Source organism: Plecotus auritus, assembly GCF_963455305.1.
Source record: "Plecotus auritus genome assembly, chromosome: 2".
NCBI classification, from domain to species: Eukaryota; Metazoa; Chordata; class Mammalia; order Chiroptera; family Vespertilionidae; genus Plecotus; species Plecotus auritus.
Window position 1 is genome coordinate 38,745,061 of NC_137771.1, and position 24,702 is coordinate 38,769,762.

The 24,702-nt window shown below is 42.4% G+C and overlaps 2 protein-coding genes across 4 annotated transcripts in view; one reads left to right on the forward strand and one right to left on the reverse strand.

The window, feature by feature from the left end:
• CYP4B1 (cytochrome P450 family 4 subfamily B member 1) overlaps window positions 1-21,647 on the reverse strand; it is a 64,537-nt gene extending 42,890 nt beyond the window's left edge. The window contains exons 1-2 of one of the 2 annotated variants that reach the window (XM_080658258.1): window positions 21,501-21,607; window positions 20,589-20,822 (exon numbers count right to left, since the gene is read on the reverse strand). Coding sequence is in view for 1 of the 2 variants with exons in the window: in XM_080658257.1 (XP_080514383.1) it covers window positions 21,501-21,515 (15 nt within the window). In the remaining variant the exon portion in view is untranslated. Of the gene's footprint in view, window positions 1-20,588; window positions 20,823-21,500 lie in introns of both variants that reach the window. The other variant, XM_080658257.1, reaches the window with a different exon arrangement.
• Window positions 17,961-24,702, forward strand: part of EFCAB14 (EF-hand calcium binding domain 14) — a 41,002-nt gene continuing 34,260 nt past the window's right edge. For both annotated transcript variants that reach the window (XM_080658264.1, XM_080658265.1), the window contains exons 1-2: window positions 17,961-19,119; window positions 20,625-20,773. In XM_080658264.1, the coding sequence (XP_080514390.1) occupies window positions 18,938-19,119; window positions 20,625-20,773 (331 nt within the window). In that variant the 5' untranslated portion in view covers window positions 17,961-18,937. The remainder of the gene's footprint in view (window positions 19,120-20,624; window positions 20,774-24,702) is intronic.

The following is a 24,702-nucleotide window of genomic DNA, read 5'->3' on the forward strand; positions in this document are numbered from 1 at the left end:
GAGGAAACGACATACTGTTTTCCACAGTGGCTGCACCAGTCTGCATTCCCACCAGCTGTGAAGGAGGGTTTCTTTTCCTTCGCATCCTCTCCAACACTGTCGTTCATTGATTTGTTGATGATAGCCATTCTGACAGGTGTGAGATGGTACCTCGTTTTGATTTGCATCTCTCAGATGATTAGTGACTTTGAGCATGTTTTCATGTCTCTTGGCTTTCTGAATGTCCTCTTTCAAAAAGTGTCTATTTAGGTCTTTTCCCCATTTTTTGATTGGATTGTTTACCTTCCTTTTGTTAAGTTGTAAGAGTTCCCTGTAAATGTTGGAGAGTAAACCTTTATCAGTGATAACATTGGCAAATATGTTCTTCCATGCGGTGGGCTTTCTTGTTGTTTTGTTGCTGGTTTCTTTTGCTGTGCAAAAGCTTTTTATTTTTATGTAATCCCATTTGTTTATTTTCTCTTTAGTTTCTATTGCCCTAGGAGCTGTATCGGTAAAGATATTGCTATGACAAATGTCTGCTATTTTGCTGCCTATAGCTTCTTCTAAGATTTTTATGGTTTCCCATCTTACGTTTAAGTCCTTTATCCATTTTGAGTTTATTTTTGTATATGGTGTAAGTTGTTGGTCTAGTTTCATTTTTTTGCAAGTATCTGTCCAGTTTTCCCACCACCATTTATTGAAGAGACTGTCTTGTCTCCATTGTATGCTCTTACCTCCTTTGTCAAATATTAATTGAGCATAACAGCTTGTGTCGATTTCTGGGTTCTCTGTTCTGTTCCACTGGACTATATGTCTGTTCTTGTGCCAGTACCAGGCAGTTTTGAGAACAGTGGCTTTGCAGTATAGCTTGATATCTGGTATTGTGATACCTCCAACATTGTTCTTCTTTCTCAAGATTGCTGCAGCTATCTGGGGTCTTCTTTTATTCCAGATGAATTTTTGGAGAATTTGTTCTAGGTCTTTGAAGTATGCCATTGGTATTTTAATGGGGATTGCATTGAATTTATAGATTGCTTTGGGTAGTATGGACATTTTAATGATGTTGATTCTACCAATCCATCAACATGGTATATTCTTTCATTTGTTCATGTCTTCCTCTATCTCTTTTTTTAGGGTCCTGAAATTTTCTTAGTACAGGTCCTTTGTCTCCTTGGTTAAGTTCATTCCTAGGTATCTTAATTTTTTTGTTGCAGTGGTAAATGGGATTGCTTTTTTAATTTCTCTTTCTGTGAGAGAGAAATTATTGGTGTATAGAAAAGCCGTAGACTTCTGGGTGTTCATTTTGTATCCTGCTACATTGCCGAATTCATTTATTAAGTCTAATAGTTTTTTGATGGAGTCTTTGGGATATTCTATGTGCAATATCATGTCATCTGCATATAAGGACAGTTTTAATTCTTCTTTTTCAATTTGGATGCCTTTTATTTCTTCTTCTTGTCTGATCGCTATGGCTGGTACTTCAGTACTATGTCGAACCGGAGTGGTGAGAGTGGGCATCCCTACCTTGTTCCTGTTCTTAGGGGAAATGGTTTTAGTTTTTGCCCATTGAGTATGATGTTGGCTGTGGGTTTGTCATATATGGCTTTTATTATGTTGAGCTAGGATCCTTCTAATCCCACCTTTCTGAGAGTTTTTATCAAGAAAGGGTGTTGGATTTTGTCAAATGCTTTTTCTGCATCAATGGATATGATTATATGGTTTTTATCTCTCAGTTTTTTATGTGGTGTATCACATTGATTTGCAGATATTGTACCATCCTTGCATCCCCGGAATAAATCCCACTTGGTTATGGTGTATGATCTTTCTAATGTAATGCTGGATTCAATTTGCTAGAATTTTGTTGAGGATTCTGGTGTCTATGTTCATGAGAGATATTGGCCTGTAATTCTCTTTCTTTGTATTGTCTTTATCTGGTTTTGGGATTAGGGTAATGCTGGCTTTGTAGAAAGAGTTTGGAAATGCTCCTTCCTCTTGAATTTTTTGGAATAGTCTGAGGAAGATAGGTTTTATTTCTTCTTTGAATGTTTGATAAAATCCCCTGTGAAGCCATCTGGTCCAGGGCTTTTATTTGTTGGAAGTTTTTTTTTTATTACTGCTTCAATTTCCTCCATAGTTATTGGCCTATTCAGATTTTTTTATTTCTCCTGGTTGAGTTTTGGAAGGTCGAATTTTTCTAGGAATATGTCCATTTCTTCTAGGTTGACCAGTTTGTTGGAGTAGAGTTGCTCATAGTATTTTTTTTATGATTCTTTGTATTTCTGTGAGGTCTGTTGTTATTTCCTCTTTTGTTTCTGATTTTGTTTATTTGGGTCCTCTGTCTTTGCTTCTTGGTGAGCCTGGCTAGAGGTTCATCAATCTTGTTTATCCTTTTCAAAGAACCAACTCTTGGTTTCATTGATCTTTTGTATTGTGTTGTGTTTTGTTTTTTTTTTTTTTTTTTTGTCTCTATATCATTTATTTCTGCTCTGATCTTTATTATTTCCTTCCTTCTGCTCACACTGAGTTTTTCTTGTTGCTCTCTTTCTAATTCTTCAAGTTGCAGAGTGAGATGGTTTATTACCAGTTTTTCTTTTTCTTTCTTTTGTTTTGTTTTTAGGTAGGCCTGTAATCCTATAAACTTCCCTCTCAGGATTGCTTTCACTGTGTCCCAAAGATTTTGGATTGTTGTGTTTTCATTGTCATTTGTTACCAGGAATTTTTTTATTTCTTCTTTGGTAACCCACTCATTGTTTAATAGTATGCTATTCAGCCTCCAAGTGTTTGAATTTTTGTGATTTTTAGTGTAGTTGCTTTCTAATTTTATGCCATTGTGATCTGAGAAGATGCTTGATATGATTTCAATCCTCTTGAATTTGGAGAGACTTTTCCTGTGTCCCAATATGTGGTCTATCTTTGAAAATGTCCCATGTGTGCTTGAGAAGGATGTATATTCTGTAGTTTTGGGGTGGAATGTTCTAAAGATGTCGATTAAGTCCATCTGATCTAGTGAGTTGTTTAGGATTGATGTTTCTTTGCTAAGTTTTTGTCTAGACGATTTATCCAGTAATGTTAATGGGGTATTAAAGTCTCCTACTATCATTGTGTTGCTGTCAATCTCTCCCCTGATATCTTCCAAAAGCTTTTTTATGTATTTGGGTGCTCCTGCATTGGGTGCATAAATGTTTACCAGAGTTATATCCTCTTGTTGTATTGGTCCCTTTAGAATTATGAAGTGGCCTTTCTTGTCTCTTGCCATGGTCTCCACTTTGAGGTGTATTTTGTCAGATATAAGTATTGCTACCCCAGCTTTTTTTTCATTTCAATTTGCCTGGTAGATATTTTTCCATCCCTTCATTTTCAGTCTGTGTGAGTCCCTTGTTTTGAGGTGGGTCACCTGTAGACAGCATATATATATATATGGGTCATGTTTTCGTATCCATTCAGTCACTTGATTTCTGTTGATTGGAGCATTTAATCCATTTATGTTTAATGTTATTATTGATAAGTACTTGTTTGTAGCCATTTCTGTACTTTATGCCTGTGTTCCTTCCTCCCTTTCTATTTCTTCTTTTTACAGCATTCCCTTTAGCATTTCTTGCATTGCTGGCTTGGTAGTGATAAACTCCCTTAGCCATTTTTTTTTGTCTGCGAAGCTCCTGATTTCCCCTTCAATTTTGATTGATAGTCTTACTGGATAAAGTATTCTTGGACTCAGTCCTTTGCTTTGCATCACTTTGTATAATTCCTTCCATTCCCTTATAGTTTGATGTGTTTCCATTGAGAAATCATTTGATAATCTGATGAGGGATCCTTTGTAGGTAACTCTCTGTCTCTCTCTTGCAGCCTTTAAGATTCTCTATTTGTTGTTAACATTTGCCATTGTAATTATGATGTGTTTTGGTATGGGTCTTTTGGGATTCATCTTGCTTGGGACTCTCTGTACATGTATAGCTTTTTTCTTCCCCATATCAGAAAAGTTTTCTGTCATTATTTATTTTTTTAAATTTTTTAAATAAATCTTTATTCAGATTATTACAATTGTTTCTCCTTTTCCCCCCCATAGCTCCCCTCCACCCGGTTCCCACCCCACCTTCTGCCCTTACCTCCCCACCACTGTCCTCATCCATAGGTGTATGATTTTTGTCCAGTCTCTTCCTGAACCCCCCAAACCCCTCTCCCCCTGAGAATTGTCAGTCCACTCCCTTTCTATGCCCCTGATTCTATTATATTCACCAGATTATTCTGTTCCTCAGGTTTTTAATTCATTTGATTTTTAGGTTCACTTGTTGATAGATATGTATTTGTTGTTCATAATTTTTATCTTTACCTTTTTCTTCTTCCTCTTCTTTAAGAATACCTTTCAGCATTTCATATAATACTGGTTTGGTGGTGATGAACTCCTTTAGCTTTTTCTTATCTGTGAAGCTCTTTGTCTGCCCTTCAATTCTGAATGATAGCTTTGCTGGGTAGAGTAATCTTGGTTGTAGGTTCTTGCTATTCATCACATTGAAAATTTCTTGCCACTCCCATCTAGCCTGCATAGTTTCTGTTGAGAAATCAGCTGACAGTCGTATGGGTGCTCCCTTGTAGGTAACTAACTGTTTTTCTCTTGCTGCTTTTAATATTCTCTGTCTTTTGCTCTTGGCATTTTAATTATGATGTGTCTTGGTGTGGTCCTCTTTGGATTCCTTTTGTTTGGGGTTCTGTGCGCTTCCTGGACTTGTAAGTCTATTTCTTTCACCAGGTGGGGAAGTTTTCGGTCATTATTTCTTCAAATAGGTTTTCAGTATCTTGCTCTCTCTCTTCTTCTGGCACCCCCATAATTCTGATGTTGGTACGCTTGAAGTTGTCCCAGAGTCTTCTTACACTATCTTCAACTTTTTGGATTTTTTTTTTTTTTTTTTTTTTTTTTGCTTTTTGCTTTTTTGGTTGAGTGTTTTTTGCTTCTTGATATTTCAATTCTTTGACTTGATTCTTGTGTTCCTCTAGTCTGTTTTTGGGTCTCTGTATAATATTTTTTATTTCAGTCAGTGTATGTTTAATTTCTAGTTGGTCCTTTTTCATATCTTCGAGGGTCTCGTTATATTTATCGGCCTTTTCTAGGATATTCTTGAAAAGCCTTATAACCGTGGTTTTGAATTCTATATCCAGTCGTTTGTTTTCCTCCATTTCTTTCGTTTCTGATCTTTTTCTTTGTCACCGCATTTTCACTGCTTCCCTAAGTTGGTAGGGTAGATTTGTGTGCTAGGTTTCCTATATGGCCCAGTGGATCAGCCTCCCGAGTTAACCTGAGGTGGACACTCTTGGTGCAGCCCTTTGTGGACTGTGTGTACAACCTTGTTGTAATGAAGTCTTGATTGTTGTTGGTATCACTGGGAGGAATTGACCTCCAGGCCAGTTGGCTGTAAGGATCAGCTGTGTCTATGCTGGGAGAAGTTCGGTGCTGGAGACAGCCTTATAGGATTAGACTTGCCAAATTGCAATAGCCTCTGTGCTCAGCTTGGATGGGGTGGAGTCTCAGGGCGGAGCAGACAGTCTTGGCTTCCCGTCAGCCTTGCCCTTGCGCGCATGCACGCCTTCAGACCTCTGCCTTCCCCGGCTCCAGAGTCTCTGCCCGAGAGTCCAGACTCCCCCCACAAGAGCGTGGGTCCCCAGGGGCTCGCCTGGAACTGGGGTTCACTGCAGTCAGAACTGGGGCTCAGTGCAGTTAGGAGCCTCTGACTCCCTTCCACTAGGGAAAGCCTGTGGCAACCTCCGCAGCCTTTGTGTGCACTGGCACGCATGCGCCTTCAGACCTCTGCCTTCGCTGGCTCCCGAGTCTCCGCCTGAGAGTCCAGACTCCCCCCGCAAGAGCGTGGGTCCCCAGGGGCTCGCCTGGAACTGGGGTTCAGTGCAGTCAGAACTGGGGCTCAGTGCAGTAAGGAGCCTCTGACTCCCTTCCACTAGGAAAAGCCTGTGGCAACCTTTGCAGCCTTTGTGCGCACTGGCACGCACACGCCTTCAGACCTCTGCCTTCCCCGGCTCCGGAGTCTCCGCCCGAGAGTCTAGACTCCCCCCCCACCCCCCGTAAGAGTGTGGGTCCCCAGGGGCTCGCCCGGAACTGGGGTTCAGTGCAGTCAGAACTGGGGTTCAGTGCGGTCGGGGGCTTCCTTCCCCCTTCCGCCAGAGAAAGTCAGCCAGGCTCTCAGCCGCTCTTCCTCTCCGCACGCACAAAGACCCTTTGCCGTACCTCCAATTCTCTGTGAGCTTTTCTCTTTCCTTCTAGTTGTAGAATTTTCACTCAGCCAGCTTTCTTGTGGTTCTGGATGGTGTCCGTTCTGTCTTTTAGTTGTAGTTTTGAAATTGTTGTGCGAGGCAGCAGTTTAGGTGCTTACCTATGCCGCCATCTTGGTGTGTTTTTTCTGTCATTATTTCTTCAAATAAATTTTCTAATCCTTGCTGCTCTTCTTGTCCTTCTGGAAACCCTATTATACGTATGTTTCTTCATTTTGTGTTGTCCCAAAGCTCCCTTAGGCTCTTCTCCTGCTTTTAAATTTTTTTCTCCAGTTCCTGTTCAGATTGGGCTTATCTCTACCTTATCTTCTAACTCACTAATTCGGTCCTCTGCTTCTTCTAGTCTACTGTTGAAACCTTCCATGGTGTTTTTGATTGTAGCTATATCGCTTTTGATTTCTTCCTGATTTTTCATAGGTTGTTGATTTTCTTGTCAATCCAGTGTATGAACTGTACGACCATTACTCTAAATTCATTTTCTGTCATGTTGCATGCCTCCATTTAACTTATATCCTTTCTTGGCAATTCCTCTTTTTCTTTCCTCTGGGGATTGTTTTGTTGTCTCCTCATTCTAACTGTTACCAGAAGGTTCAAATGTCCAGTTGCAGCTGCCTGGGCTGTGTGCAGTGGGAGCTTCGCGCCATCCAAGTGTCACTGAAGAGCTCTGACACCAAGACATGTGGCTGCCATGGGTTGGTGGGAGCCATACTTGCCCAGGATCAGTCACTGGCACTCAGTGCAGCCTCGTGTGCACATCTAGAATCAGGGACCCCACCTACGCCACGCTGAAAAAGAGATCTCACTGGCGTGTGTCAAAAATCAGGGCCCCCTAGCGCGTGCCAGGAGTCAGAGTCCCCCTGTGCCTATGGCGAGAATTGAGTATTAGAGTCTCTGTTGCTTGGTGCGCATGCACCGAGAATTGGAGTCACTGACTCTTAGTGTGTTTGCACTGGGAACCAGGGATCCCAGGTGCGTGCGATAAGAAACAGAATCAAGTCACTGGTGCTCAATGCTGCCTCTCGTGCAGAGAATCAGGGACCCTGGTCTGTTTGGGGGACCGGGTTGCACAGCTGCCCTGTGTCGGTAGGAGGTCCACTCCTGCACTGTGGAAAACAGACTCCGTCTGCACTTGCCCAGAATCAAAGTCAGGTGGCACTCCATAATCCTTCTTTCTGCTCCTCAAGCCCATCTCCCCCAAAGAAGCAAACGAGGAAATGTGGAAAGGGGTCGCCAAAGTCAGCTGCTTAGACCCACAGCTGTCTCTAAGCATAAACCCATCTTGTATTCAGGTAAGGCTCTCAAGACCTTGCTACACTTTGTAATACCTTCCCACTGGAATTCCTGGACCAGCTTCTGAGGGAGTTGTGCTCACCTCCAAAGCTCTGCTTTGGCTTCACCTCATTAACCTTGGCAAGTCACATTAGGATTAGGTGGGTTTCCACCAGGGAAGTTTATCCTGGGCTCCAAAACTCACAGAAATTTAGGAGGACATGGATACTGACAAAGAGTCACAGGGACAGAGAGGTTAATACAGATGGGCAGTGACAAATTAGCAGGGAAACAGAGATATACTTGGTCCTCCCTTAGAGTTTAGCATCAGGGGAAAAAATGCTTTGCCCGACAAAGGAAAACTATAAATGAGTATTTTCCAAACTTAACTACCCAAAATGCTAATTTTTTCTAAGATGTTAATAAATTTTATATGAAAAAGGACCTCCATGATCAATTAAATGTGGGAAACTCTGAGTAAAAGGAATTTTATTGCAAGATGCTTCTGAGCCTTCAATATTTAATGCCTTAGGAATTTGCAAACAGAATATGGGTATAGTACATGCAGTGCTCCTCAGGTTTCTTTGAAGGCACATTTATTAACACCTTATGGGTGGAATTAATGAAATAAAATGTTGATATCTATTGTGGTTCCCCTTGTGCTTTGGCTTCGAGGGAGCTCAGTGCTAATCATAATGCTTATTTGTGATGTAGAATGTAGCTTAGATTTTTTTAAAAGAATTTTTGTGAGTTGATTTGAGCCAAACTGTCAACAATTGCCAGGAAGCAGTACCTCAGTGGATTGAGATAATGCTCCCAATGTAGCTTAGATTTGCGGCGTAATTATCTCCCCCAATAATATTTCAGGACTTCTGGATAAGACATAACTTTTTCTATAGCAATATAAGACAGATGTTGCTATAGATAAGGGAACATTTCCTCTCACCTATGACTACCCTTAAGCTCTAGACTATTTGCACTAATATGAGTCCCTGAATTTTAGGTCTGGCTACTCCTAACCTCACAAAAGCTGCACAGCTTTAGGCTGAAGAGGCAACTTTAACTGGTCTTTTGCAGCCTAAGGCTAGGATCCTAGGATGGGCCCTTCGGGGACTTTCCCCCACCTCCAGGAATTCCCAGGCTGAAGGCTTACAGGCCATCTGCTGTCATAGCTAGGTGGGGGAGAGTGGGCTGCTAGGGTAGATGGTGACCCAATGATCTCTGAGGAATCAGAGCTATCTGGTCACTTTGGGGTCCATAGAAAAGTCTTAGCTCATCTCTCAAATTGACTGAATAGGTAAGGTCTATCCAAGGATAGCAGCCCCTGTGATGGCCTTTCGAGATCTTGATCCCTTAGCAAATTACTGCTCCCAAGCACAGCTGGAAGGGCCCCAGATGTAATATGGGCCTCATTATGTTTAGGGGGGAGGGGACACTGGGATTTCCTAAGGAGACCTTGGTGCTCAAACCTCTCCAAAGAAAGAGGGACCCCAAGAGATCTTTCTACAACTGGCCTCTCTAAACTCAATAAAAAAATATTTTTAAATGATTTTTTAAAATGAAAAACATGACATTGAATCGATATTTTGTTCCATACACACACACACACACACACACACACACACACACACACACACACAATACATTTAAGATGAACTAAGAACCAAAATGGATAATATAAAACTTTAAAGCACTTAATATAAAATATAGGTTAATACCTTTATAACTTTGACCTAGGAAATAATTTCTTGAACAATTTGCCAAAAAAGAGCTAATAACAAAAGAAAAAAATAAATTGGACTATATTAAAATAATTGCCTCTGTTCATAAAAGACATTTTAAAGAAAGATAAGCAATAATTTACATACTGGAGAAAAAGAATTATAACAGATAGCTAACAAAGGATTTATACCAAGAATCTACAAAATGCCTATAATACTCAGAGAAAGAAAAGCAATTAAAAATGAACAAAAGTCATGATCAGGATTTTCACAGAAAAAGAAACTATATCTTCAGTAAACATTTTCTCAACCTCCTTAGTAATTAGGTAAATGAATATGAAGACTACAATGATATCCCAATTACCCCTATTCATTTTATGAAGTGTAAGAATTCTAACAATAGCAAATGTAAGAGAATGGGAACCAATCTTTCTACTATACATTGTTGGTGGGAATGTAAATTGTGACAACCATTTTGAAAAACAATTTAGTATTATCTTATAAAGTTGAATTTTCATATATTCTACAACCCAGAAATTACTCTTCAAGATATGTATATATGTGTATGTAAGTGTGAGTGTGTACAAGGAGACATGCACCAGAACACATGTACAATACTATTTTATCAGTACTATTCATAATAGGAAAATAATGGAAGCAACTCCAATGCCCACTAACAGGAAAATGGATAATAAATTGTGATATATTTGCACAACAAATATTTTATGTATAGCAGCAAAATTGAATTAGCCACAGCCCATATTACAATTTGGATGAAACTTGGTAACATACTGAAAGAAAAAAGCAAGTTTCAGAATATTGCATACAGAATACTTTTTATAAATTTCAAAAAAATTTAAAAGCATGGTGTGTGTGTGTGTGTGTGTGTGTGTGTGTGTGCGTGCGCACGTTCGCTTCTATTTGTTTAAAAACAAAAAAATAACAAATACAAATTCCAAAATGGTGTTTACTGGGGATGGAAAAGGGGAATGGATACTTAAATGTAATTTTTGTTGGTGTGCCTTCTTGGGTTGAGTTGTAAGCTTATGAGAGAGAGAGGTGGGGGAGAGAAAGAAGGAAGAGAGGGAGAAAGGAAATAAAGAAAGAAAGAAAGAAAGAAAGAAAGAAAGAAAGAAAGAAAGAAAGAAAGAAAGAAAGAAAGAAAGAAAGAAAGGAGGGAGGGAGGGAGGGAGGGAGGGAGGGAGGGAGGGAGGGAGGGAGGGAGGGAGGGAGGGAGGGAAGGAAGGAAGGAAGGAAGGAAGGAAGGAAGGAAGAAAAGAAGGAAGGAAGAAGGGGAGGAAGGAAGAAGGGGAGGGAGGGAGGGAGGTTGGTTTGTGCAAGGACTAATGATGACAGTGTCATGAGTCAAAATTATAGATAAGCCAATTTTGTGCAGCTGGTGTTAATTAAGAGAAAAAGGAAGAAGGAGGAGGAAGAAGAAGAGAAAAAGATAAGGAGAAGGGGCAGGGGAAGGAGGGGGAAGGAGAAGGAGGAGAAGAAAGAGCACTTAAGCAACCTGGGAGGAATCAGGGAAGGCTTTCCAGAACCAGGTACACCTAAGCTGAGCACTGAAGAGCACCTAGAATGTATCCAGGTAAAAGAGACAAGAAAGAGCTTTTCAGAAAAAGTTAACATTCAAAGACAAAAGGCCAGAACATTTGAATCTACAGGTTGCCAAGGATATCTGCTGAGCAGAAGGGGAACTAGGCCACTATGAGAAGCAAGATTAGGGAACTACACAGGTCCTGAGCCACCTCCAACAGCCTCAACCATAGGGGTAGGATGTGACTAAGTCAGGGCCCCCATTTCCTAGGTCTGAAGCTGTTCTCAATCTGTTGGACCAGCGAGACTTCATCAAAGCAAATATGACATTGGTGATCTGAACAGAGGTGGAGCCAGATATACCGTCCAAGACCATCTTTTATCAAAACCCCAAGGTCTCTGATGTAGAAAAATTGCTCTGGTAGCACTGTGGGGATAGAATGGAGGTTAGGGAGGGGTGAGCCTGTAGTCAGGAAGACTGGGAGGAGGCAAGAGCAATCATGAGGCTAGATCAGGGCTAATAGTCTCCTGATCTGTGATTTCCCTGTCCTTGGGCTCCTGAAACCTGGAGTGTCAAAGTCTTCAGGGATTTGTCTGCCAAAAATTCCAACTGAGTCTTCCTGTCTTGGCCTGGACCCTGAGGAGAAATGAATTAATAGAGTCTCTGTCTGTAGTACTGATTTGTAGGTCCCTCGCACCACCTCTTGAAGGCACACCTGCACTCTCATCTCAGCTCTCAGGACTGGCACAGAATCAAGCCCAGCATCATTCCACACATGGGGGTGCACAAGTGGGAATTTTATTAGGTGTTAAATATTGTGAATGTTCCATTGTTGAGAGTTTAAATTTTGTTTGCTCCTTTAAAGAATGTTGAAGTTTATTTTGTTTGGGCAAGCAATTTAGTTACTTATGGATCAGTGTGGTTCTTTTTAAAACTTTATTAAGGTAGCTTTAGAGGAGCCTTTATTATTATGATCCTTTTGAGGTCTCTACTGAATACCCCAGATATTAAACAAGTTCTCTCCCCTCTAACCAGCTGGAGTATGAATGTCCCCCAACCAGGTCTAAACTCTGAAAATTACAGGTCCCTGGTAATTATTTGGCCATATTCATGGCGTTTCAGCCTGTACATGCACAACTTAGTATCTCTACAGAGACTCATGGGAGACCCCTATAGAGATTTCTGGAGCTCTCAGTCACTCTTTCCTCTCTGGTACTGTTCCCTGCAAATTCTAGTTTGTCTGCCTTTTCAAACGTCAATGTTTCTCTCCTCAAACAAAAATACCCCTGTTTTCTACTTGGGTTCCCCTCCATGTTCTTTGAGAAAGTGCTTCAGGCCTAATCATCGGGCTCATCTTGTTTGTCTTCCTTTTCCAGGAATCAAGTCCTGTGTTAACTATTGTCCAATGTCTGAATATTGTTTCATATATTTCTAGTTATTTATGCAGGAGGAAAAGTCCAAGTTTTCTAGTTATTTATGCAGGAGGAAAAGTCCAGTACAATTCAATCATGTTCATAAGCTAAAATTCCTCTCCCTTGCGTCTTTACTCAAAGGTCACTTCAGAAGTCATAGTCACTCCAATACTGTCTATTTTCTTGCTTTTTTTTCTTACTACTCATCATCCAACACTATATATAATTATCCATCTTATGAGTTTTTCCCTTCATTAGAATCTAAACTCCATGCAAGCAGGGATTTTTCTGTATTTTGTTCCCTGTTATAGATCTAGCACAAAGATTAGAGATTGGATTACATTAAGTACCCAATAAACATATGATGGATGGATGAATGAAAACTTCAATTCTTTTTTAAATTGATTTCAGAGAGAAAGACAGAGGGAGAAAGATAGAAACATCTATGATGAGAGACAATCATTAGTCGGCTTCCTCCTGCATGCCCACACTGGGGGTTGAGCCCACAATCCGGGCATGTGCCCTTGACCGTAATAGAACCAGGGATCCTTCAGTCCGCAGGCAGATGCTCTATCCACTGAGCCAAAGCAGCTAGGGTAAAATTTACATTCTTTCAAAAACTTTCCCTGATGCCATCCCTACCCTTTTCCCATCTTGTATCATAGTGCTGATTACATCTTTATTGTTTATGTGTCTATTATTTTGTCTCTCTCTCTCTCTCTCTCTCACACACACACACACACACACACACACACACACACACACACACACACACTAGAAGCTCTTAAACAGCGGGAATATAAGATTTTAATTTTGTCTATCTGTGTGTCCCCACTTTCCAACACAGGGCTGGACATAGGAGACTTACTTATGTGAATGGAAATTGTCCCCATCCAATACATGCAGTTGTCCAAAAGCAACAGCAGAGGGCAGCACAAGCCCGTGCATGTCTATAGTGTCTACCTCATGCGGGTCTTCTCAGGAAAGCAGACTCCGGTATCAGACAGAGCTGGAGCTACAGTCTTAGGCTGGTTTAGACACACAAAGCCGGTTCCCTGAGAAAGAACTCAGGAGGGCCCGGGCAGCCTCCTTCTTTCCTACCCGACCCTCAGGTGGCCTTTCTGACTCAGCGTCTCCCACCAACACCCAATGCGTGTGCCCGAGCGCACGCGCGCGCCACGCCCCTTCTTCAGTGAGAAAAGCTTCCCCTTCACGATTCCATCAACCTTCTCTCCCAGACTGTGCTGTTACATTCAAATAAGATTCCCCAGAGGTCCAGAGGTGCTTCCTGGTCAACCTGTCGACCCAATGCACTTAATAATTAGAGGGCTTTAACCTCTAATGCCCGCCTTTTAAGTGTAATCCTTACCACAGGCATCGCCAGGAGGTGAACATTGTTAGTTTTGATTTACACATGAGAAAACAGGCTCAGAGAGGAAAAGGAACTTGTCTAAGGTCACACAGCTAGTGAGTGGGTGGAGAGGCTGAGACTCGAACCCAGATGTGCTGGTCCCAGAGCTCCTTCCATGTCCAGTTGCAGCCCTGTCTCCGGCTCAAGCCCCAGAGGAAGAAGGCAGGAGCAGGGGCAGGTGGGCTGGAGGCCTCCTTGCAGGTTCTTTCCTCCCAGGATTATTGTTCTCATCTTAAAATAAACCCTGTCACTCCAGACTTGCTTTCTTATTTCTTCCAGTATAAACCTATCCTGTGGCATTTGCTCCCAGGAGCCATTGCCTGCTTCCTGGGAACTTTTGCAGGGGAAAGCCTGGATAGTATTGGTGTGTTTCACAGCCTCACACAGGGTAGAGACTCCCTCAAGGCAGGAGTGTTGGGTGCGTGGATGGATGGATGGATAGATGGGGTCATCAAAATGAAGAACAATGCCTAGAAACTCTTCAGAGTTTCCTCTATTCTTCCTATAAGATAATTCAGCAAACAGTTCCTGAGGTCCCCGAGCATTGGGCACTGTTCTGAGTGCTAAAGCTCAGTTAACAGATGGGGAAACTGAAGCTACTACACAGCTGAGGCACCAAAGCTTGCAGCAACTCGGAGGAGGCTGTGCCTGGAATAGGAGAATCCCAGCGGCGCAGCCCTCACCCCTGCCCACAATAATGCTGGGAACCATTTGCTACTTCCAGCTGCCTGGGACCCACTGGGAGAGGAACCATTGTTTAGCTTGGAGCTTGGCCCCTTTCCTACCACCCAATCCTTCCCCTCCCCATTGTCCTTAGTCCTCTCCTCAGGATGCAGCTGCCAGCACAACAGCAAAAAAGAATGGGGAAGGGGCTTGGGGAAGCAGATGAGGCCATCCCAGAAGGAAGATTCTTCAGTTCCAGAAAAAGGCCCCGGACAGTGGGCTCCATCAGCGTGGTGCAGGGCACTGGGCGCAGAACTCAGGCTTCAGAGGCAGACAGATCCCGACTCAAGCCCCAGCATCTGCCACTGATGTCCTGTGTGACCCTGGGCAAGCCTCTTGCAATCTCTGAGCATCCATTTCCTCCTCAATTAGAGCAGGGATAAAACACTGGCCTGGTGAAGATTAGCTTAGTGTAGTGAGTATTAACACCAAAATGCTTGATACCTAAGTATTTTTAAATGCTCATTCTGTTCCTTCCCCCCTCTTTAACCAAAGCAAAACACCAAGAAAGATGATGGCAAACAGAGTTCTTAAAGTAGATGAGAGCAGTCTTTTCTATTAGGTAAATAAAGACATATCATCAAAATTACATTTAATAAGTCTGTAATAAATCACATTTAATAATTAATTGTATTAATAGGGCAGCTGACATTTATTGAGCACTAACTATGAGTCAGGCACGTTCCCTCTTCACAGCTACTCTGTGAGCTAGATATTATCAGGGCCAGGGCCAGGGCCAGGGGTGTGTGACCAGTACAGTTGCACAGAACCCCGCACTCAGAAGGGTGCCCCTCAATGGGGATTTAATGTTCTGTGGTTGCCATCTTGAATTTTGTAATAATTTTATTTCTGAATTTGTGTTTTGTAAATGAAGTCCATGAAACAATGGAGCATGCACTGGGGACCTGGAGTCTCAGCTCACAGGTCATTCTGTCTCTCGTCACCTCCCCACCTTCCTCTCCCCAAAATGGGTTCTCATCTGCCTGTTTCCCTGTCCTTCTTCTATCCCAGACAAGGGCCTGGATGCAGGGCGGGGATGCACACCAAGTCAGAGGCAGGGTCCCAGGCCCTGTGCTGATCCCCATGCCCAAGGGAGCATAATATTCATTAGTGAATAATAAACAGCATGACAGGTCGAGTCAGGAATAACAAAAGAAAGAAAAATATTTTTTCTGCTTTTTAACAAAGGACCTTGCATTTTCCTTTGGATTGGGCCCCACAAATTATATAGCCAGTCCGGCAGAGAGGGCAGGATCTGGCCGACCAGAAGTCATTGTCGTTGGCCGATGCATCTGTGGCCTGCCTCACTCCTGTGGTTTCCTCAGCCCCTGGCTCCCTTTTGCAGTACAGTGGCCAGTAAGACAGAATAACTCATTTAAACTTTTTATTCAATGTTGATTAAGTTAAACGTAAATTTAAATTGCCATAAATTTAAATGGCTACTGTATTGAATTGCACAGCTCTAGAATCAAAACAAGACAATAAAAGCAATAACTGCACCATGATTTGGGGCTTCAGAAGCACTTTCTCAGGCATCTTCTCATTTGTCTGTCCTGTGAGATAGATGTTATCCCCATTTTTTCAGAGGGAAAACTGAAGCCCAGAAAATTTAAATGGCTTCCATGCTGACAGAGATAATATTAGAAGCATGATTTAATCCCAGATCTTGTGATTCCGACTCCACTCATACTTCTGTACAACTCTGCTCAGTTATGTAAGTATCCATCACATATTTATTAGTTCATTGTTACTAAATGCCTGCCTCTGGGCTAGACACAGAAAGATAAATAAGACACTCCGGCTTTGGGTGTGTCTCCCTGAATAAACAGTGCAAATGGCACAATAAGAAGGAGTGCGTAATTGCCATAAAAAAATTACTTTAAGCCCAGCCTGCGTGGCTCAGCAGTTGAGCGTTGACCTATGAACCAGGAGGTCATGTTTCAATTCCGGGTCAGGGCACATGCCCGGGTTGTGGGCTCGATCCCCAGGGGCGTGCAGGAGGCAGCCAATCAATGATTCGCTCTCATCATTGATGTTTCTATCTCTTTCTCCCTCTCCCTTCCTCTCTGAAATCAATAAAAATACATTTTAAAAAAGATTACTTTAAGTTACTTTCTTCCAAGTAGTTCAAAGCACTTTGCTTTAAATACCATCTATATCTGATACTCTCAGGTTTATATTTCAGGCCCCAACCTCTGCCCCAAATTCTAAATGGATCTACCAAAAAAAGCCATTTGAATATTGGATTGGCTTCTCAAGTTTGCCCCACAACTGCTCTTCATCATCTCAGTAAATGGCAATTCCCTTCTTCCAGTTGTTCCACCCCAAAACTCTGAAGTCCTCCATTACTCCTCTTTCTTCACACCTTTCATCTAATCCAAGTAAATATTATTAGCTCTACCTTCAAGAAGCATCCAGAATGCTCACCATCTCCATTATTGTCACCCTAGTCCAGTGGTCGGCAAACTCATTAGTCAACAGAGCCAGATATCAACAGTACAACGATTGAAATTTATTTTGAGAGCCGAAAACTGACTTCTGTGTATGGGCCACGAAGTTTCAATCGCACTGTATGTGCGTGTCCGCACGTGGTATTTTGTGGAAGAGCTGCACTCAAGGGGCCAAAGAGCCACATGTGGCTCACGAGCCACAGTTTGCCGACCACTGGCATAACTCATTCTCCCATTTCCTCCCAGTCTTTAACCCAATGTCCCCTTATCACAGAGGCACTTCCATCCCCTTATGTTTCAATTTTTTCATAACACTTATCACCTCCTGACATTTAATATACATGGCTGTTGTTGCTCTCCTCCCACCAGAATATAAGCTGCAGGAATAGGCTAGGCAGATAAATACAGGATACCAGTTAAATTTGAATTTCAGATAAAAAACTAAGTTTTCAGTATGAAGATGTCCCAGAAACTGTATGGGACATACACTAAAAAACTATTCATTGTTTATCTGAAATTCAAACTTTACTGGGTGTCCTGTATTTATTTTACAGGGGACAGTAGTTATTTTGCTCATCGCTGTATCTCCAGCGCCAGAACCGCTCACGACACATGGTAATATTTATGAAATGAATAACTGTGTTCAATCGGGTCATAAACAGCCCGTGAGTCAGAGGTGCATTGCCTCCAGACTAAGTTCATAAGTTCAGTTCGATAAACTTTTAAAAAATACATTTTCATTGATTTCAGAGAGGAAGGGAGAGAGAGATAGAAACATCAGTAATGAGAAAGGATCATTGATCTACTGCCTCCTGCACGCCCCCTACTAGGGATCGAGGCCGCAACCTGGGCATGTAGCTCGAACCCGGGACCCTTCAGTTCGCAGGCTGACACTCGATCCACTGAACCAAACGGGCTGGAGCAGCTGAATAAACTTTCCACGCAAGTCAAGCACCTAGGTGCTTCGGCTGACCCCATGCCGAACCCTCAGGAAACAACACTCCTCCCCAGACCAGGTGGGCTCACGCCCCTGTGGGGGCGGGGCCTCCCCACCAGGGAGCCGGCCCATCCCTCGCAGGTGCCCAGGGCCCTTTAACGCCCCGCCTCCCGCCTCTACTAGCTCCTGTGGTGTGACGTCACCAGGAAGACGGCCAATGGAAACGCGGATTACTGGCAGGCGGCGCTGGCAGTTGCTGCCAAGAGGAAGTGAGCTGGAGCTGGAGCGATGGCCCGGGGCTGGAACCCGCGGCAGCCTCCGCCGCCACCTGCGCGTCGGGAGCAGCCGCGGCCGCAGCCGGAGCGGGGGCCGGACTCGCGGACGGAGCGAACAAGGCTCTTGTGAGTTGCCAAGAGTCGCCGGTGCCGGAACACCTCACACTCTGGGCGGGAGCTCTTCAGGTGGGCAGAGCTGCCGTCGCCCTTCCGCACCGTGCCCCCAGGCCCAGACAGCGGGGCTGGGATCTCCCCGGGCGCTGGACTGGCTCCTCTCAGGCCGAGCCCTCCGAACCGGCCTCTGGGTTTTCTTCGGTCTTGGACTTCCTTCAAACTAAGGCCAGAGGCCGGAGGACAGTGAGCACCGTCGACCCGGACATTTACTTGTCTCCCCGACTGTCCGGACTGTAGCAACTGGGAGCCCCTCCTGCTGCCACCTCTCCAGCTAAGGAGGGACTAGCGCGTTCCCACTGTCTGGTTGTGCGCCTCTCCCTTCCCTCCCATTCAAGAACAAGTTTCTTTTCTCTCTCCATTGGAAATCCTGCCCGGAAGCCCAAAGCACCCGTCGATGTGCCCTTCCCCAGCTCTTGGAGCACCCTTAGAAACATTATCTACTTATCAGGGCAGAGTCGCTCGTTATTGACTTGGTTTTTATCCTCTTGACACCCTCTTAACTGACACTTCATGCCCAGGACCTTTTGGATCACCAGCTCCCTGGCCATATCAATGTGACTTCCCCCACCCATCAGTTCCAGTTTCCTCTGGGCTTCAATCTCCAGCTCCCGGCGGATCTGGTCAGTCCCACCCTTGGGTGGGAGTGACCAGGGGGCTCTGGCCCAGGATCCCCCACCCTGGAAGGCAGCTCCAAGGTAGCAAGAGAGCTGGGCCTCGGGTACGAACCTGGCAGCTCAGGAGTGGGTGCTCCACTCACCCCACACAAGAAGATGAAAAAGCGCAAAGAGCTCAATGCATTGATTGGCTTGTCTGGGGATACCCGGAGAAAGAAGCCCAAGAAAGGCTCAGGCCACCGCCTGCTTCGCACTGAGCCTCCTGCTTCAGACTCTGAGTCCAGCTCCGAGGAGGAAGAGGAATTTGGTGTAGTTGGAAATCGCTCTCGCTTTGTCAAGTGAGTGATGCAGTGGTGAGGGGTGGGATGGCGGAAAAGACATCTTGCACTACCAAGGGGGCAAATTGAAGAGAAGAAGGGAGTTCTTAGGGGAAAAAATCAATCGGTGTAGTCCTTGGAAGGCAAAGAGGGAGAAAAGTTGTTTCTTCAGGTTCTCAATGAAGGATAAGTTAGAGAGCTGTCTGTAAGTGTACAAAAAAAAGCGCTCTAAATCTAGGGTGGAAGTGTGGATGTGGGGAATATGCCAGGAGCCCAGGAACAACAAGTCAGGAGTAGCAAAGAAGCTAAGAATAGGAACATAGGAGCAGACAAGCTTTTGGAAGTAGCCATTTTTTAAAGCTCTCCAGAAAAAGGGACCTTAAGACTGTAAATTATTATTATTATTATTATTATTATTATTATTATTTTTGCACTCTTGATGAGTCTGAATCTTGATGATGAAAGAATTTGTTGAGGGACATACTGTACGAGCCTTGAGAGTAATGGAGCATGGAGGACAAAATGAAGAGGCAGCTTTTTCTCAAACCACTTTCAAATAAATGGTGCAGCCACTAGATGAACCCAGTAGGAGTATTGAGGACATTGGGAATTAGGACTCAGGGTTGGGAAAGGGCTGGAGGGAACCTGGAAGGTGCCTTGGACCCTCTCAGGGACTACATTAAAAGAAAAGATATTCTGCTGAGCATGTGGAAGCAAGGGCTAGGCAGAAGGTTGGGGTGCTAAAAGAGGTTGAATCCTTTGAGTTTGTTTAGAGTATCTTTGTCCTATTTTGTGAAAGGAAGGATTTGGCTTCTAATGAGCTTTGCCAGATTAGGTAGTTAAGGACAACCCTAGGTTTGGGTTGTGACGATCTGATGAAATGGAATAGCTCAACTGGAATAGTACCCTTTGGGGTTAGTTTAGACCTGAGTGTTGGTTGAAATTTGGTGTGAAATCTAACTCCTTTCTATGCTTCCTTTCTTCTAAGCCGATAGCTAGTCTACCAGGTGTCCACTTCCCCCTACAATTCCTGTTTCTTTCATTCCATTTGCACTAAAACTTGCTCAAAAGTTTATGAAATTTCAATAAACTGAAACAGAGTCCCCTGGAGTGAGCATGTATTTGACAGAGAGAGGCAGGTAAATTACAGGGCAGTGATGGAATTGCAGAGAAGCCCTGGTTTAGGCACTTTCCTAACCTGAGATTGTTTCCAAAGACTTGAATTGGTAGTGATTGCAGTGAGCTGCAGTTCCCACAGGTGCTTCCTGTGGCCCACAGGAAGTCCCCTCTGTTTCATGTGAAGTTTTAAACTTTTGTACCGAATAGATGACCTCTTCCTAGGTCTTATTACTTAGTTATTTTCAACTTGCTATTCAGATTTAACTATGTTACTCGGTAGTCCCTGGTAAATCAGCTGCTTATTCATTTAAAAACATACTTGCATAGCAATACAGGAATGCTATTTCTAATAAAGCTGTGCTCATAATCACCCTTGTACTCCTGGTTGAATTTGTTCTTGTGATCAGGGGAGACTATTTACGATGCTGCAAGATCTGTTATCCCCTCTGTGCTTTTGTCATCCTTGCCGCCTGTGTCGTGGCCTGCGTGGGCTTGGTGTGGATGCAAGTTGCTCTGAAGGAGGATCTGGATACCCTCAAGGAAAAATTTAGAACAAGTAAGTGGTTGCATATTTCAGAGTATAATCTTGGATTCTTTTCCAGGATCTAGGACAAAGTGGATCATGCTGAATTAAGGGTTTTGCCCACTGGTAAAGCAATTATACATTATACATTTTTTCCAGCATTTTTCTATTCTTTCTTAGATGTCAGCTTCAATATAGTAACAGTTATTTGTCTTAAACACAAACAAAAAACAGTGCTTGTGCACCATCAGGACAAATAGCATCTGAAAAATGGCATTTTAATCAACACTTAGGGCACAAAAGGGAAGTGCTAATTTCAGGAGTCTAGAACCTTGGTTAACCTCCACCTGTTGCCACTTTATACTTTCTCAGTGCACTGGGCTATTTCCTTCTTCCTCATAGGCCCTTGAGAAAAATTTCCTCCTTAAAAATTGTATAAGAACATAGGAATGGGCAATAATAATAGCCAACATTTATGAAGTGCTTACTGTGTACCAAGTCACAAATAAATATTTCTCATGAGTGGGTTTCAAAGTGTAAGATACTTTCTTAAGTTATGGAGTTTTATATATTCTAAATTATAAAGTTGTATTTTGCATATGCAAAGTACTTTTTCTGAAAGATGGGTTTGCATGCTGGCTTCTACCAGATTTAACTTAAATATCTTCCTTTACCAACACTGAGATCTTTGGTTCTCAGTTTCAAAGGTTAATTTTCTAAGCTAAGGAACCAATTCCAAGTTAATCACAAATTCACTAACCTTAGCAGCATTCATACATCAGGAAACTGACCACCAGGCTTTCCTAAGATCGTAAAGAAATCTGGCCCCAGAACTGGAATTAGAGTTGTTAACTAACTTTCCATATTAAGCCTTAGGAAGTCACAACATCCTAGTTTTCCTTCACTCCAGCTTCTCTTGGATGCCTGCAGTTATTAAAGTTCTGAACCTGATCTAGGGACAACTAATCCTTAGTGTGTTGATGACATTCCTAGTGATGTTGCTTGAAAAAAAAAAAAAAAAAAGCTCAACTACTAACTTTGGCTTTCTTCTAAGTTTCTGATTTAGGGAATGGCCTTGGGTAAGTCATTCTCTGCCAGAATCATCCTGACTTACATGTTTTATCAACTAGTGAAATCAGAGTATAGTGTAAAAAAGAATGAGATTTGTATTCTAGTTGTTGTTCCTGCTTAATGGTTGTCCTTAGCCGAATTGCAAGGTGTTTCTAAGGCCAGTGTTTTCTTTGTAAGGAGTAATCATAACTTGGAAATGAAGTTTTCAGAAACAGTGTTTAGCTGTAAACAGCCAGTGAAGACACCTGTCTGTGCCATCATCTCCTTAATTAGTTGGACTTCTTAGGTTTGTGCTACAGCTTGTTTTGATCACATGTAGCAATTGTTTATTTATACATTTCAAAACATTGCTCAATTCTGCCTCTCGAATTCCTTTCTCTGACTCCTCTGTGCCTGTGTTTACAGGACATCCAAGTAATTTATACTTTTGTCAGCGAATTTCTTTGTCTAGAAATGCAGTTAAAGTATATGTGTAATACACCTGGCAATCAACGAGTTAACAAATATTTATTGAGCACTTGTTAATCCCAATTCCTGGAAATACTATATTCAGGAGATTCCAAGAATTGTACCCTGGACTATGAGACCCAATTTATATAATTGAGCAACATTCCCCTGAGACTCTGACTACATTTGTCAGGCCCCTGAATAAAGCAGATTTAGAATTGTCAGTCCAACTGCACTGTTGACTTTGGTTTGCTACAATAGAAATGCCAGCACCTATAATGTCTAAAGCAGGACTTCCTGAGAGATAGGGGCTGGGCCCTGGGGCATGTTGTCAGTCCATGGGTTGGGTAAGTCCATTGTGAACCACTTGCCCAGAATTTTTTGTTGTTATTTTGTTTTGTTTTAATCCTCACCCAAGGATATTTTTTCCATTGATTTTTAGAGGAAGAGACAGAAAGAAATACCGATGTGAAAGAAACACATCGATTGGTTGCCTCCTGCACACACACCGACCAGGGCCTGGGCCCAGGCCCCGGGCCGGGAAGGAGCCTGCAACCGAGGTATGTGCCCTTGACCAGAATCGAACCTGGGACCCTTTGGTCCGCAGGCCGACGCTCTATCCACTGAGCCAAACTGGCTAGGGTCCAAGAGTTTTTTTGTGAAAACTATTACCTTGACTAAATGAGGTCAATCTTGTAAAGGTTAAATAATCTTTCCTGAATTCTGCTTTAAATATATTTCAACAAGTTAATTTATACCTCTTGGTTTTCAGGAGAACAGTGAAGTCACTGACTTAAATAAGATCATCTGCTATTCTGGCTTTAATACTTTTCTGAAAAATTCAGAGCCCATTGTTCTTTATTTCAATAAATTTTCCAAGACACTTGTGAGGAAAGGAGGTAAGGTTGCTGAAATAGAAAGCAAAGCAGAGAGGCTTCGTGTTTTTTATCTTGTATTCAAGGAGTAACTTGATCCTTAAGCTAAAAGTACTGGCTGGCCTTAACTCTTAGCTCAGTATTCCAGGTACTCCAAAAGACCTCCACAGTTATTCTAAGGAAGATCTATTCCTAACCATCCCTCTTTGTCACTCAACTGTGGAACACTAGAATAATAGAAAAAAGAATTTGGAAAAGAAGGAAAGTATTAATGAATCAAGCATCTCCTCTTTCAGGCAGAGTAGCAGTGTGGTCATTTAGTACAGAACCTAAAAAAATGATCTTGTGATAATGAGGGTATTAAGATGTACGTATTTATGGTAGCTGGAGTATACTAGAAAGAGTGCTGGTTCTAGGAGTAAAAGGTTTGACTGTTGAATCCTGGATTGCTCATTACTAGCTGTTAAAAACTTGGACAAGTCACTTATTCTTTCTGAGCCTTCACTTTCCCATCCATAAAACATTTTTAAAGTATATGTGTAATAGACCTGGCAGTCAACGAGTCAACAAAGATGTATTCGTGCTATCAAAGCACTTTGAGCATTCCTCTGTCATAGCGTAGTAACACCATATAGTAACTGTGACAGTGCCTCATGCCTCACTTCCTGCTGAACTGAGAACTTCATGGTCTTTTTATGCACTAGCACTGAGTGCAAGTCTGGGCACATGGTAGGCACTCAATAACAAGTTTAATAGTTACATAAAAGTTTATTGCAAACTATAAAGACATAAAAAATTGCTATCAGCTTTATATGTTCTGTCTGAAGGGTGTTTTCAGAAATCTCCATTTTTTGACCTTGAAGATCAGGAAAAGAGCTAAGTAAGTTTGAGTCTTAATATACTAAATTTTAAATGAGTTGCTTTCCATGTTGAAAGAACATGAATAAGTAATCATAAGTTGTTTGCTACTCTTCCTCCTATTTGTGGAGTCAGAGTGCCTTGACTTGACTTGTTTCTCCTACAGGGCCCCAAATCAGTGAATACGATCCCTTCTTGGCTCATACAATCCTCAGCATCCAGAGTGTGTTCAGGGCTTGTCAGTTTTAGATGTTTATTAGTTAATAATTGTAACCCAAGTTATTTATGTGTTTATCTTCCACTTCTACCTTCTACTTAATTTGTATAGACTGCAGGAAAGGGAGAGACTCCCCCTCACCCCTCTTTACACACACACTCTTGGGATGTTTGACCACTTGGGAATGGCAGACATGTATGGGATGAGTTACTTTGCAACTTCACTGAAAATGTAAACTAAATTTACTGAAATGCTAAGTGTTGCATAATTTAGACTGTTAAAATGTTTTTTATTGTATGAGATGAATGTGTAGTCCTACAAACCATGTGTAAACCAAATGTTACATTAAAAGTTTTTAGAGAAGTATATATATAAAGCAATTCTTTGGTGTATATTTTAAAAGATGAATAAAAATACCTGATTTCTTTTAATAATTCTGAATTTTCAGATAGTGGGCTTTGTTGTAGTAGGGACACCACTAGCCAGTTTTTCCC